We start from the raw sequence: 15,874 nt of genomic DNA, 5'->3' as shown, positions 1-15,874 counted from the left end.
TTATTTATCTTTTGCAATAAACAACTGTACTGGGAAGCAAAAATTGTTGATGTTGAGGGGTTTTGTGTTTAGATATTTCCAAAACTATTCCTTTAAGAAGAAATGAAACGATTGCAGAAGTAAAGAAAAGCGGTGTAGATTTATTATTGAAATAATTAATTATTCTTTGCTTTCAGGAAGTACCAGATGATCTTGATGGTGCTCCCATTGAGGAAGAGCTTGATGGTGCTCCACTAGAGGATGTGGATGGAATTCCTATTGATGCTGCTCCTATTGATGATCTGGATGGAGTCCCAATTAAATCGCTGGATGATGATCTTGATGGAGTTCCTTGTACGAAATGTTTCAACACTGCTTACAATTTGTATCTTCAATTTTTAATGATCTATTTTTCCCCAAGTAGTTTTTACAAGTTCAGCCAAGAATTAACATGGCATGTAGCTTTGTAAAATGTTGACTTTGATTAATTTAAATTTTTTCTAGGAAGAATTAGTTTTAAATCTGCTTTTAGTTTGTAATTGCTTCAGAGACACAGTGGGTGTCTTCTGATGTTATGGATATCAGGTTCCAAATCCTAATTTCTTTTCTTTGCAAATAACAAAGCAGCTTAATATGCTTTCATATTTAAATCTAACTGTTATGTTAGGATTTTTCTGTTTGTACTTTTGCAGAGCATTGGAAATTATTTTTCTGTGTCTCTTTCTCCAACAGTGGATACAGCTGAAGACTCAAAAAAGAATGAGCCTATATTTAAAGTTGCCCCTTCTAAGTGGGAAGCAGTGGATGAATCGGAACTGGAAGCTCAAGGTTAGTTTTCAAAGTGTATGTTAAATTAAATGCTTCCTGAAGTAAAGTGAAAGCTTAATGTCACTTCTGTGTTTCATGATTATTTTCAACTGATCTGTTTAAAAGTACTAATATGATTTCTGTAGTAATACAGTAGGATTTCTCAATTGTAACTTCTATTTTTGCTTATAACTTTGGTGAAGAAAATAGTGTGTTCTAGTTTTGTTATTCTACTTCAATAACCTACCAACCTTTAGAAATAAATAACAATTCATTACAGTAAATATTTAAGTAAATAAATCAGTCTGTGTCTGTGGTTGGCTGTCTTTCTACATATTTGTTTGGAAGGTAAGATTTTATAAACTGACAAATGCTTGACTGCTTTTGAAGGATTTACTGAAACATGGTATGCAATATAAGTGAATAACTCTTCAAATAGTAAATATTGTGATAATGTGGAGTTTTGAGTATTTCTATGAAATACAAAGTCTGAATTAAATGCTAGATGCTGGTCAATTTTATTACATCATGAGTTTTATTATATCTACAAATACTAATTTTTCGAGTTTGTGATAGCTGTTTCTGTTGTTAAAATTACCTTATGGTCTCTTCTAGCTGTTACTACTTCTAAGTGGGAGCTTTTTGACCAACATGAAGAATCCGAGGAGGAAGAAATTCAAAAGTAAATACTCTTTCAGTCTCTTGAAAACACACTTAATTTTTGCCTCTAAGGTTGAGTGTCTTCGGAACTTCCAATGAGATATATGTGTTATATGTATCATATGCATATATATATATATATATGCATGTATATGCAATATATGTATTGTAAAAGCAGAACAAAAATAAAATTTTAAAGTAAGAAAATGGAGAAAAGTCAGGGTTTTAGTGCAGCATGCTTGCAGCCCCCTTAATTTTTCTCTAACACAATAAATTATCCTTTTGGTAGAGTTGTCAACCATAATCTTTGATGCTGATTTGATAATGTCGAATAGTAAGAACTAAGGTAGTAGTATTATACAGTTTGGAAATTTTGATGTCAGGTATGTATGAGTGTGTCTAAACCTCTACCTTTTGCTTTTGAGACAAACACAGTGAATCATGTTCCAACACAGATATTTCTTTGGGTGCTAATAGACTCCATGCGATCTGTTCTTTCTGAGCAGTCTTTTAATTTAGGCAATTGAGAGCATCTATTAGTTAATGCTTTAAATATATTACTGCATTGCATGCAGTCCTGCAGCACTCTAGTGGCCAGTCTGAGAATGTAATTTTGAGTATCTGCTATGTCAGGCTTGTCTCCAAAAAGTCAAAGTGTAGTAAGTATTGTTCCCTTATAAAACAATGTATCTGAAAAGCACAGTTACAGTGCTTAAAGGGATTTTTGTTGAGGTAGTGGACTTGCTTTGTAGCTGAATTAGATGTAGATTTGGTGACTGTAAATTTCAATAATTGTTCTGCATTCCCTTCGTATAAAAAGTTTAAATTATCTGAGGATAATTCTATGAATAGTCTGCCAAAACCCGAACAATTTGGATGAGAATATGAAGATACCTGCCTCATGGAGACTTTTATAGCTGCAGACTTTTACACAACATAATCTTACTTAACAGACTTCAAACCTAATAACTAGTCCTAGATACTAACTAGGAGAGATGGTAAATTTTGTAACAGATCATTCCTATATGTATCTATATCAGTTAATTCTATGTTTTCTGTAAAGCCAAGAAGAAGAAAGTGAAGATGAAGAAGACACACAGAGTTCGAAGTCAGAAGAGCAACACATGTATTCCAATCCTATTAAAGAAGAAATGCCTGAATCCAAGTCATCAGTTAAATATTCAGAAATGAGTGAAGAAAAGCGTGCCAAACTCCGAGAAATAGAGGTCAGCATGTGCTGTTTTATGCCATCCTTCTGTACCTTTCCAGTTCTTACTCCTCCCCAGTTCTCTGCATATAATAGGGAGTTATTTTTACTGAAATCATTATAATCCTATTTTTTATATAGTGTTTTTTTGTAGTCCAGTATATTTTCACAAAGATATTTGGTTTACCAGCCTTGCCTTGTTTGGCTTTTAAAATAATGCAGGAAAAATGAACAGTTGAGTCAGAGTATATTGCATGTTGAGAGTTACTCTTCTTCAGTGTCCTTTTTCAGTGCCACTGCTAGCCTGTGATTGCATGGGTTGCTGTATACTTTCCTCCTCTTGGCAAATGGGAGTGACTTTTGGATGTGGCCTTAGTCCTATGCCTTTTTTGTTCTGTCTCTTGCCTTGAAGTGTCTGCATTTTATGGCATTTAGAAGTTGCTCTTTTTACTGTTGCAGCCATCAAAGGAGTAGATGCAACTAAACCAGGTGGTCCTGCAAATGGGGTATTTTAATCAAAGACCTACATGCAGTTTATAGGAATCACTCATTCTTTTATCTTTTCTCCAAGCATAGGCTTAGTATAGCTGTTAAAATTGATAAGCGCAGATTCTTGTGTATTTGTGCTGGCTTCTGAGCTTGTGGTTGGCTGAGAAGGTAACTAGAACTTGAATTTAGCATGAGCTTTATCTAACAGTGAAGCCTTTCTGTCACACAGTGCCATGTAATTTAAAATTAAATTCAATGCAATTAAAATTAAAAGGTTTAAAATTGCATACGGCTTTCCAGCTTGTATTCAGTATTAAAGTCCATGATACTCTGTACACTGAAATTCCTGTACCTTTTGTTCAGTGCATTAAAATGATACTAAGAAGCTGCTAAACTACTTGTTGCAGTTGTAGCATCTCCAAGTGACAGATTATAATTTGGGTAATATTTTGAATGTGGAATTGTGGCTGCCTACCTATTTATGCTATAATGTATTAATTAGCTAAAATCAGACATTAGCAAAGCCCCATGGTAATCTTTTAAGATGTACAAGCAATAATATTTTAAAATGTCACAACTGTTGTTTCTCCCAAATATGCCTCTGTTTAGTAATTCAGATTATTAAAATTAATGGACTGTAACTAAGCACTTAGAAACCTCTTGCTTTACATAGCAGTTTGAAAGTTCATGACGCATAGCCATTTGAAGTGAGTGGATTCTGAATTTGAGAAAAGCTAAATGGTGTTTATGTTTTGACTCATGGTGGCAGTAGTTTTGTAGGAAATGTATGTTGTTAGACTAATGAAAGTACAAGTGAGCCTAGTTTTCATTTTGCTGTGATAATGATTGTAGTGGTTATGGAAAGGGCTCCTTTCAGACTTGATATCTGTTTTACAGAAGTTGTGGAGGCAGATAAGGAAGTGATTTCCTTTAGCCATTGTCAGTTTTACACTGCGCCAAGTGTTGCAAGCTCATTCATCACTATAATTGTCTGTAACAGTTTCAGATGGTAAATATTTGATGTTTTCAAGTACGTATTGCCATCTTTATTCTTTGTGGTAAGTGAATTGCCGCCTCAGTTTGAGACTTCTGGAATATCCAGAAAAGTATTGTAATTTTTTTTTTCCCATTTCTAGAACATTTCACACACTAGTGGAAGTACTTAAAGTTTAAAATTTCTCCTCAAGTTTGTCATTGACAGGAAAGTACTCAAAAAGCATTCACACTCAAAGTTTCTTCTTAGTATGTACCCAGTCCCTGCCAAAGAACACATCCATTATTAAATTTGAGGGGAGCAAAAAACCAAACCCAATTACCAACTTTAACAATTATGCCATCTAATGTGCACTGCTAAAAATGTCATGTAAAGCCTTTGGCAAAAAAAGGGCAAAGTCTGATTCTCTGGCAGTTTACACAGTGGCTCATGGGGAAGCTGAGACATAATTTTTAATGCTTTTTTTTTTTTTTTTTTTAATTCATGAGTACAAACAAGAATTTTTTCTGGTGGCACAGTTAGTAAATTCACTTAGTCAGCTGGGAGGGGAAAGTGCAGTAAGAACCAAACTTTGGGCACAGCCATTAGGCTGGTGCCATCAGAGAAGGCAAGTTGTTAACCCTTTGTTTGCCTTCCCCATGCCCCTATGAACCTGGAGCATTAACTCTTTCCAGACCTTAGCAAAAACAAAGGCTTTTCTTAGTAACATAGATGAACAGTGACTTGTTTCCTGTTTGGTGTGGTTTGTTGGTTTTATTTTTTGTTTGTTTGGTTTTTTTTTTTTTAGTGTGGGAAGATTGATGCTTTGCTTTTTATCACATTATAAGTTAAATTGCAGAATGGTCTTTACGGTGCTATGCATGTGTCTGTCTCTCTTTTCCCTGCACCAAGGACATAAAGGTATATTCCTCTTTGTAAAGAGTCCTTAGTGCTATGAAGTGTTAGAAAAATGAATTTACACTGCTTAACTTGTTCATTAAGCTTTTTTTCTTAGAGCATACAAAAAAATCACAGGCAAAATGAAGCAGCATTGTCCTCCTTGGACCTTTCTCTAAGGTACCTTACTTCTGTCTCCATGTTGCTGTGCAAGCTTTCATAATCCTACCCAAAAAGCACAGAGTGGAGGAGGTTTGTCCTCTTTAGTAACTGTCTTTACTTACCTTTGTGTTAGCCACTTGAGACCTCAAAATAGTATTTCATTGTTTAATCAGAGGTAGGAGACTCATCGTCCGCAGTCTTCCTGTTCAGCGTTTCTGCTATACTGTCTTGTGTCTGTGCTCTGTCAGTATCCCCCTGCCCAGTGCATAAACAGAGATTCCCCACAGCTGTGTCCCTTCCCTTTCCCTGCTGCTGCCCCCCTCCCCGCTCCCAATGTTTCATGGTATTTGAGGTGCAATTGATTTTTCTACCAAGAGCCAAAGAGATTTTCCCTGTATGTCACCAAGGAAAGGAAGTTACTCTTCTTGCTTTCTTGGTACAGATTGCTATACCAGACAAGACAGAACAAAGTTCTTTGTAGTATTCAGTCTCCAATAGAGAATGACTAAAGCACAAGATAAGAATAGATTAAGTGTAGTCCAGAAGAGCAGATTGTATTCAAGGCCTGTTGTGGATTTCAAGGCCCTGTATTCCTTTGTCAAGAACCCAAAGTTCTACACAGTTTCCATTAGTATTCAGAATAGTCATAAAATCATAGAATGGTTTGGGTTGGAAGGGACCTTAAATATCACCCGGTTCCAACCTGCTACCATGGGGAGGGACACCTTCCACTAGACCAGGTTGCTCAAAGCCCCTTTTGTGTGTTTGTTTATGAAGTCCTAGAGGTATTTGAAGCTTGCAATCATCACTAGAACAATGTAACTTTCTGATCTTTACAGTCTATGGAGGATTTTACAGTCTATGGAGGATTTTGTACCTAACTCATTTGAGGCCACTGCAGAATGGCCAAAAGATATCCAAATAATTATCTTAATGGAACTTAATAATAGAGATGAGATAAATAAGCTCTTGCTTGACCAATAGTTGCACTATTTATAGCAGTTCTTCCTTAGAAGATAATGAGTATCTTAATTCAACAGATTCTGGTCTGTTTCAGATCTTTGAATCTACTTCTGTTTTACACAAATTTAAAAGCAAGGAATGGGTTAGCTCCAAGACACATAGCATCCTGTGAATGCGACTGACAATGTCAGATGTCTGTTACAGCTAAAGAGGTATTTCACATGTGTACATCAGTACCACTGTCATCTGTTGTTGATAATATTGTAACTGCAGAAATTCCACTGTTTATAGACCTGCTGGAAAACTCAAGTTTTCAAAGAAATACTTTGCTTCTGGCAAAGTCTAGCACTTGTTGCAGGCCTTGTTGGGGTGAGTTGGTTTTAAGGAAAAACAAAATGTTTTGATAGTCTTGGATGTCCCTCCTATCTGTAATCAGTCTAGATTTAGGTGCAGTTAGGTATCAAGCAAAAATTCCTTTTTTTTTTTTCTAATCAGACTTCCTAGTTAAGCCTTGTATGTAATATGCAGCTAATTTACCTCAAATAAGTTGTGTGTGAAATCAGCCACTGAAGTTATGAGCCTGTATAACTATGGAATAATCTCTTAAGAAAAAGTGTTTCCCCCACCCCCGAGACAGCTGTGTATGGACCAGTATCAGCAGATGAGAAATCTAAGAACAGTTTTTGAAAACAGATTTATTTTAAGCAAGGGGGGCTACCCCCAGGACACCTGCATGTGTCAGAATGCAAAAAGTTACAGGCAGGGCTTGGATTTGCATCAGTCTGTGGTTTCCCTGAACCGTGGTACCAAGATGTTAACCTTTTCTGTAACTTGCTAGCGAACTGGTTAGTCTGTAATCCAGGCCTCAAATTCTAGGAAAGGCTGAATCTTTCAAACTCTCACAAATGAGCTTGAGGAGAGAGGGAGAAGTTTCAAGGTGAGAACCAGAAGACAAAATGTGTGTTGTGGAGCTCGTTACTGAGAAATACGATCCCTGCACCTGAGCACTTAGTAGAGATTGTTCCCAGAAACTTCAGTGATGTTTGTCACTTCTGCGCTGCAGTCTCTGAAAATCTCTGAACTCTTTCTGCTGTGGGTGGCTGCTGTACCTGAGAAATTAGTATTACAAAGATTTTGCACAGGATTTTGAAAAATTTCCTCTTCCATATTACCATGCATATTACTGACTCTAGTTAAAGTCAATGTATCTTCTTCTAAGGATGAACAATCTTAATGGCTTTTGTTGGATAGAAATAGTTAAAGAACAACCAGTTCAGTGAGAGTATACATATTCTTTTTAAATGCAGGTTTACAAAGTTGGAACACTTACAAAATCAATGCTTCATCAATTAAATGCTTAAGCATATTTAAGCCTAAGTTTTAGAGATCTCTTTCTCCTGGGGTTGTATCTGGAACTGTATGATAGGAATATAAGCATCATACACTACATTAAAAGATCACTAAGAAGAGTATTCTTTATGACTAATACGCTTTTGTGAGTGTTCCATCCCTGGCAGTGTTCAGGGTCAGGTTGGACGGCGTCTTGGGTGACATGGTTTAGTGCGTGGTGTCCCTATGGCATGGGGGTTGGAACTCTAGATAATCTTAAGGTCCTTTCCAACCCTAACTATGCTGTGGTTCTGTGCTATGAATAATGAAATGCTGAAGGGAAATAAGCAAGTTTTATATAGTAATTCTGAGCAGTAGAATTATTTAGAGAATTCTTTTCTGGAGTTTGGGACCCAAGTACTTCTTTTTCTTTTAAAACACAGTTATCATGGTGATGTTTCAGAGCAAATAGCAAAAACAAATTACTTGCTTTTGCTGAAAGGGACTATCCTGATCCCACTTGTGAGCTCTTACCCTGAGCCAGTAGATCTCACTAAGGTGGGGCGTGTGTGTAATTGAAGGTGGGGTGTGGGCTTCTACTGGATTAGTGAGTTGATCTGGCTAATGTTGATCTGTTGATCTTGTTGATCTTGGCTCAGCCAAGCAGTGTAATGACAGCAGGGGTGAGGAGGAACTCTTGGCTTGGAGCAGTTCGGAAGTGTGGAAGAGAATGGTATTTCTGTAGTGAGCTGCTGATTCCATCTCAGCATTTTGTAACACTTTTTCCAGGGGTTGTGTTAGAGCTGATTTCCTTTACTCACAGCATCTTGCTAAGAGGAGTCTGTTTACATGGATTCAAATGGAGATACAGGAACTATGTGGGACAGAGATCCATTGGTGACTGGTCTGTAAAAGACCACTATTGTCTTGGGAAACCATACGATGTTAAGATAGTTGGAGTTTGGTGAGGTGTTGTGTCAGTGGTTATTATAGAGGCTTTTCCTATTTTTTCTTCCTCATCATGGTAGAGAAAGCAAACTTCATTTTGTAGCAGAACAGGTGGTACAGGATGACGCTGAATGTATAGTTCTGAGGGGTATTTCTGCATTTCAAGGAGCAGAGAAGAGAAATGACAAATGACGGTGTCAGCTTTCTATTGGCTGCTGACTTTAACTGAAGGAATTGTAAGCAAAAATGAGAACTGCTCACCCTTAGGTAGCACATACTCTGTAAATGAGAGAGGTAAGCAGAATGTTTGTCAGAAATTTAGTGGAGTACAAGATAGCAGCGCCTGCTTGGAGCCTATCCCCTTCCCCCCAAAACCAAGTTACTCCATAGTGTTTTGAGACAAAAATGAGAAATGTGTTGTTGGCAGAAGCTCTATAACTGAAGGGGAAGAGGATCCTGTTCAAAGTAGTGCTATTTTTGCCTGGGTTTTATGTTTCTTAACATATTTATTCTCGTGATTGATTTGTTTTTGTTGCAGCTTTCCTCCCTTCTTTGTTAGTAATTGGAAAGATTAGAGTATGTGGTATCTTCATATCTTGTATGGCCTGCTGCTTTTGAAAGGGAAGAAAGAAATTTTTAGGACTTGATTTAGTGCCCCCTTCATATTATGGAATTGAGGACCTGGAGAATAAGAATCCTTTCAGATAATCAAAATGGACACAGTTGACAGTCTTTTCTTCTGCGTGTTTTCAATGTGGAAGAGTTAAATATTTCTAAAGACAAAAATATTTTATGTTTTCGCTAAAAATGAAACGAAACCTCAAGCACTGGAAAAATCTGCTCTTACATATATGACTGTGCAGTTGGTATTGAGACTGGAAATACAGAGGATCAGAGCATAAATATTTGGAAGATGGTTGACACATACAACATGACTTATTACCAAGCTGCTCCCTACCCCTCCCCTCAAAAAAATCTTCTGATCACAAAAAAAAAAAGAAAAATTGAAGTATTGTCAGTAAGAATAAAGAATTGGCAAATGAGTGCTAAGACATGTGAGAGAAGTTTTGTGATGTGAGTCAACCTGGAGAAAGAGTTTAGTATGTTTAGGGAAAAAAAAAATCCACATGGAAAAATTCTGACATTTGCTTAACTTTCTGACTCGGTTGGGAATATTATTGCAGTAAATTTACTGTTACGTTTAGCAGCATTCTTGAACTGGATTTTGTTGCTAAGTTTGCTAGCACACAATAGAGTATTATGTTAGTAAAAACCAACTTTTTTCAAACCAAGCACTCGGTGCAGACAGCCCTAAAGAGGAGATGCATTTGTTTTGATGCCCTAATTAATATCAGTCTTTTGATTTTAACATTTAGAGTTAAATGAAAAAAAGCAGTTTCCAAAGGAAAACTTGGAGTAGACAAGAAAAGTTGAAATGATACCTTGAGACACTGTCAGTAAATGATTTAATTTTGAAAGGAAAAAACCAGATGATCTAAGAAATATAAGGGTGCAGTGTTCTAATAATAGGAACAGAATTTAATAGAATAACAGAAGAAGATCCCTTTATTTTTAGTTTTTAACATGTCTGTAAACAACTGCAGGTGCCTGCAGACGTGTATGTGGTTTTGTTGCTTTGATCCAGTTTAAATAAACTTAGTATCTTTTTGTGCACAAACTTGTATAGGAAGAATGAAGAACACAAATCATGGAAATTTCATTTTCAGCCACCTGCCTAACTGGATAACAATAAGCCCAATAACCTAATGGTCAGTATTATTTTCACAGCTTAAGGTGATGAAGTTTCAGGATGAGTTAGAGTCTGGGAAAAGACCCAAGAAACCAGGCCAGAGTTTTCAGGAACAGGTTGAACACTATAGAGACAAGCTGCTCCAGAGGGTAAGAAATGTTCTTTATGTTTGGCTCTGATTCTGTGATAGGATTTTATTGAGTTTATTGAATGTAAGGGGGTGTTAGTATAACAACACATGGTTTTTGCTAAAATTCTACTGTAATGTCAAACTGCATGTCTGAGTCCCAAGTGCTTTCTGCAGAGTAGACGTAATCTCTCCTATATAATCTCATAATATATTTCACACTGTACAGATGGGTATCATTAGAATGTCTTGAAACCATAGAGGTCACTTCTGGATCTACTACATAAAGCAAACTCTTAAGTGGGGAAAGGAAAGGGAGAGCTGTCAATTGAAGCTGTTCCTCAGACTTACATTTTGCTTTCAGTAATTGATCCATTTTGTTAAAGGCTTCCAAAGGAAGAGAAAGAATAGTGTTAGGCAGCATATGTGCTTCTGATTCTCCAGTGTCTAAGATTTCCTGGACAATTCCAGTTTATATTGTCACCTAAAAGTGAATAATTCTGTACCATTACCACTTTTAGTCGTCCTCTCTGCATGAAATCAGAATGGCTTTAAAAATGAGCATCATACATGCCATGTGATCTGAATCTTTACAACATTACAAAAGAACACAGAACATCTTTGGACAATGAGTTTGGGGAGAGAGAGTAAGTGGCAGATGCTTCTCTAATCTAGTTTCACAGCCTGACAGATCAATGATGAAATTAGGTACCCATGCAGTTTCCTGGAAGCTAAATACAAATAGGCAGTTTTCACCAGATGTTTGTCTATCACTTGTTCTTATTTGGTACTCAATATCTGATTAATTTACTAAAGTAACTTTGCCAAGTACCTTGAAGAAAGAGACTTGTAAAAATTAAGAAAGCTGATCCCCGAAGGACATTTACTCATTTGGAGGTTGATGTTAGTGGTTAAGACTTTAATTTTAGAAGTAACTTTCCTTTTGTATCTAGTTATATCCTAAAACTTTCCACTTCCTTGGTGTTTTCTGTAATTGGAGAAAGAAGTGATTTGTACAGTAAGCATAGAATGTTTACTGAGACAGTAGCTTAAACCCCCAGAAATCGTAATTCTGGTAACTTTGTTAGATGCCTTGTATAGAATTGGTTCAACCAACTTGCAATATTTTAGATTTTTTTTATAATTATCTCACTTAGAATGCTGAAGGTAATACTTAGTTAAGAAATATTTAATGATAATTAACAATTATATCAATTTAATGATAAAGAACAGGTGTTCTTTAAAATAACCCTGTTGATAAGGGAATAACTTTATCTTTTACTTTAATGCCACAATAAAGCTAGCTTTTATACTAACATAATACTAGTTGTGATTGCATTTCCCACAAACTTGGTAGTTGGTTGTCATTTTTTGTCTAATTCCAAGAGCAGATTTCCTAGTAGTGTTGTATATTGCTAAGAGAATAGGAACTTAAAGCTATTTGAGATAGTTTATTCCTTTTTATCAAGATGAAATAATTGTTAACAAATAAACTAGGAATATCTTTATAGCCCATTGATTTTAATGGAATCTAACAGTAGTTTGCAATAGCAGGTATAATGATAAGGGGCACTTTAAAATTTTGCTACTAAGTCTCCCATGTAGTAGACAAAATGCGAGGCTAGATTAGTCTAACTGTCCTGGTATTTCCTGCACTTGTGTTAATAATCTCCCCTTAGTCCTTTCCCCCACCCCCTTCTTTGTCATCTTTATGTGGCAGGCAGGGGGAGTATCTGTTCATTTTTTTGCCACAAAAGGACTTTTTTTTTCTTATGCCAGTACTGAAAGAAGTACATCTCTTGATCTCTGTGTTCAGACTTGCTGATGGTTTAGGTCTATTTTCATGTAGTTACTTTTCTGTTTGGCAGACAAACAGGGTTTGCTCAGGGTATATATTTTCTTTCAAAATGGTCCTGTTGATATGTAGAAATGGACCATATTTGTGGGTTTTTTTTGACAGAGTAGATGTAATTGCAGAATCTTGTTTGTATTTTTGTTTTGTCTTCAGATGTCTTGTAGTTATGAGATTATCTCAGTTTTCAGTCTGGATTAATGAAGATAAATGCATGTGTTTTAAGTAGAAAAGAGGTTCTTGGTACCCTTTTGTGTTTAGTTTAGAAAAATCTATTACAGCTGTAATGTTTCCCTGAAATCTATAAAATTGAAGACTGTTCATTTGCAATTAGGTACTCAGACTTTCTCACGGGGGGCAACATCTTGCATGTTTTTGTCAATGTTTGTGTTACAATAGATAATTCTGCTGTGTACAAAGCAGTAGTACAGATTTGAAGAGTGGTGTGGTATGACCTTAGTTCCTTCCTGGATTATGTGCTGTGTTCTTTCATTGCTCAGTGCTTTTATGCTGTTTGTGATTAGCTTAATTTTCTTAATAATTTGTCACACTTCACCTGAAATCTTTAATGCTTCTAATAATTTAGGAAAAAGAAAAAGAGTTGGAAAGAGAAAGGGACAGAGACAAAAAGGACAAGGAAAAATGTGACACCAGGTCCAAAGATAAGAAGGAAAAGGAGGAATGTACACCAACAAGAAAAGAGAGGTATGGCTTTCCTTGGAGTAAAGTGGATGGGAGGAAAAACCTCACAGTTAGTATCTTTGTTTACAGTGGCAGCCTTGAAATTGTGATGTATTTCGCACCTTATTTTAAAAGAAAGCTGCAAACCCACCCAAACAAAAAAACCCCACCCAACAATAAAAACATGCTTTGGATATTAAAACATGCTTCAAAATAATAAAGAAAGTCTTATTTTTAGCCTGCCCTCAGTGATGTATGCTTTGGAATAGAATCCCTTTTTGGCTCAGTTAGGCCCTGAGGAAACATGGTAGAATCAGGATATTTAACTCTCTTTAGCAGTAAACTGACTGCAGTGTATTACTCGGAAAACTGTACTGAAGTCATACCACAAATTATTTGTGATGGTTTAAATGTTATTCATCTCATAGTGAAAACTCTTCAAAACAGCTAGGGTTTAGGGTAGTTGATTGAACACTCTGATTTTCTAATACTTGTATAGCCAAACTCATCCTTGGTATTAAGTGTAGATTGGATAAAATGTCTTGCTTGTCAGGAAACTATGACAGAATGGTTTTTTACACTGTCATAAACAAAGACGAGTAGGTGAGTCACAGGCCTTAATTTTTCTTTTCAACCAGAGAAAATGTTGTGCACATGTTGAACTTCCTTTTTTTTTTTTTAAATTATTTTAAGTAATAAAAACTCTACTACTTTATAATGACTTCAAAGGATCTAACGTTATACTGCCAAAAGAAAATATCTACAGAAAGGAACCTATTTTTTTAATATCTGTTTTCATTTCTCTGTGTCTGTGTGTGTCTGTACATGACTGTACCTTTCTTTACAAAGGAAAAGACGGCACAGTGCTTCACCCAGCCCATCTCGCAGCAGTGGCAGTAGACGAGCAAAATCTCCGTCGCCAAAATCCGAACGGTCAGAGCGCTCAGAACGGTCCCACAAAGAGAGTTCACGTTCTCGGTCATCACATAAGGATTCTCCCAGAGATGTCAGTAAAAAAGCCAAAAGGTAAGCTGGTATCTTCTCTATTTCAGGTTGCAGGAAAGTTAAGTACATAGGTGTGTTTTATTTGAGTTTTTTTGTGGGTGAGGTTTTTGTTTCTTTTAACTGAGCTCACTGAATACACAATCATTTTCTCTAGTAATGGACTATGCTGCATGTTGCTGGTCAATATCTTTGGATGCTGGTGTCTGAAATATATACAGGCTTCTGCCTTGATAGCTCAAGACTCTTCACTTCTATGTTCTTGTTCACCTTTTTACTGATGATTTTGAGTAATACTGCTTTTAAACCAAAGCACCTTACTGCTTTATTAGATTTTCTTTTTTCAAAGGTCAAATCATCTTCTATAGCCTGTAGAACTTACAGAATTATACTGAGCATGCAGTCTTTCACTGTTGAATTGCTTACATAAATCTCCTCTCCCGTGATTTGTTTTTTTTAAATGGGGAAAAAAAATCTAGATTAGATATTGTTTATGGGGTTTTCTGAAGTAGGTGTTTCCTAATCTCCAGACTGACACAAATATTTGTTTCTAGTTAGTTAAACTTGGGGTGAGATTTTATTATTGTATTGATGGTTTTGCAGCTCAAAACTTGAAAGTTCAGCTTCCACTTCTTTTAAAGGTATAGAATGTCTTACTGATATAAGATTTCTCAGACATACTGAGGAATATTCTTTTCATGCTGTTGAGAATATCATAGTAAATATTTACAGTAATCAGATTGTGGTGCTATAAATTAGGAATTCAAATAAAAACAGAGAAATATTTCAGCGTAACAATTCAAAACAGTTGTTTGTTTCTGTTCTCTTCTATATGAATTTAGGCTGCTATTAATACAGGAGCCAAGGTGGTTGAGGCAGATGTGGAAGGTTGTGTATTCCTTATGTTGGTTTAAGGAGGGCATGAGTTGGTGTTATTTTTCTTGTGGGTTCTAAGCACTGCAGTTAAGCCCAAAATACAATAAAAACCTTCTCATGCAAAAACTGCCTTTTTCTCGAAGGCAAGAAATCACTGTGTTATTTCCCCTTCCTAGAGAAAAATATTTTCTACGTTGTTTAGTTCAATAAATGAATCCAAACAACTGCAGAAAAAGCTGATGTTATTAATCAGCATTTGACATACAACTTTTTTTGGCAGGTCGCCTTCTGGCTCCAGGACACCCAAAAGATCAAGAAGATCACGATCCAGATCCCCTAAAAAATCAGGGAAAAAATCCAGGTCTCAATCCCGTTCGCCTCACAGATCTCACAAGAAGTCAAAGAAAAGCAAACACTGACAATGTTACTATTTTTTATGATGCTGTCACTTATTGGAAATGCGGTTTTGTTTTTGTGCCTGAACAGTCTGTTTAAAAAAAAAAAAACAAAAAAGCATTCCTGATTTTTTTTTTGTTTTTTTTGTGAATGCACGTGTATACTCATGAGTAATGGCATCTGTAGACTTGTCATTGTTTTATATTGTACAAAATATCTTCATTGTGACTATTTCCCAAAAGAAACATTTTTGTGTTTAGAAGTTTCATCAGAAATGTGTGTAAGTGATCTGCTGGCAGTAGTGATATTTCGTTTTAGAATGTTGTGACATAGCAGAAATAACTCCAATGTTCCCCCTTTTTGTAGCTTTGACAATTTGAATTAGATTTCAAATAAAATCTGAACAGAAAATTAAATGTTGTTTTCTTGCCCCACTGGTGATACAGCTCTCTATAGGAATTCATAGTTTGTTTAGAAGTACTGTGTATTTCGGACATACTATGGTGCTTGGATCTCTCAGTATAGTGGTAGCTCTGTTCTTGCTTTCACTAGTTTGACTATCCAGATAAAGCAACTTTTGAATCCAGTGAATGGGTTTTCTCTCCTGCCGTGATATTTTACTCTAAGCAGTTGAACAGTCTGGTACCTACTGTGATAAGCTTCATAAGTAAATCTTTGCTTCATATCTCTCCATTTTAATTGCAGGGAATATTTGTGACACCACAGTAATGTTTTTGTTCAGTTTTTAAAAAGGGCCTCCCCAGAGATGCATCATA

General features: G+C 36.1%; 1 protein-coding gene across 1 annotated transcript in view; it reads left to right on the top strand.

The window, feature by feature from the left end:
- The window catches only part of U2SURP (U2 snRNP-associated SURP domain containing), a 34,398-nt gene extending 18,884 nt beyond the window's left edge, over positions 1-15,514 (top strand). Inside the window, exons 18-25 of the mRNA XM_010022896.1 lie at positions 177-333; positions 712-807; positions 1,402-1,468; positions 2,510-2,672; positions 10,203-10,313; positions 12,730-12,848; positions 13,674-13,850; positions 14,983-15,514. Coding sequence (XP_010021198.1) covers positions 177-333; positions 712-807; positions 1,402-1,468; positions 2,510-2,672; positions 10,203-10,313; positions 12,730-12,848; positions 13,674-13,850; positions 14,983-15,121 — 1,029 coding nt within the window. The 3' untranslated portion in view covers positions 15,122-15,514. The remainder of the gene's footprint in view (positions 1-176; positions 334-711; positions 808-1,401; positions 1,469-2,509; positions 2,673-10,202; positions 10,314-12,729; positions 12,849-13,673; positions 13,851-14,982) is intronic.
- The last annotated feature ends 360 nt before the right edge of the window (positions 15,515-15,874 follow it).

Source organism: Nestor notabilis, unplaced genomic scaffold (genome assembly GCF_000696875.1).
Source record: "Nestor notabilis isolate BGI_N333 unplaced genomic scaffold, ASM69687v1 scaffold26089, whole genome shotgun sequence".
Lineage (NCBI taxonomy): Eukaryota > Metazoa > Chordata > Aves > Psittaciformes > Psittacidae > Nestor > Nestor notabilis.
Note: the sequence above shows the minus strand (reverse complement) of the source record. Positions and strands in the feature narration are given on the sequence as shown.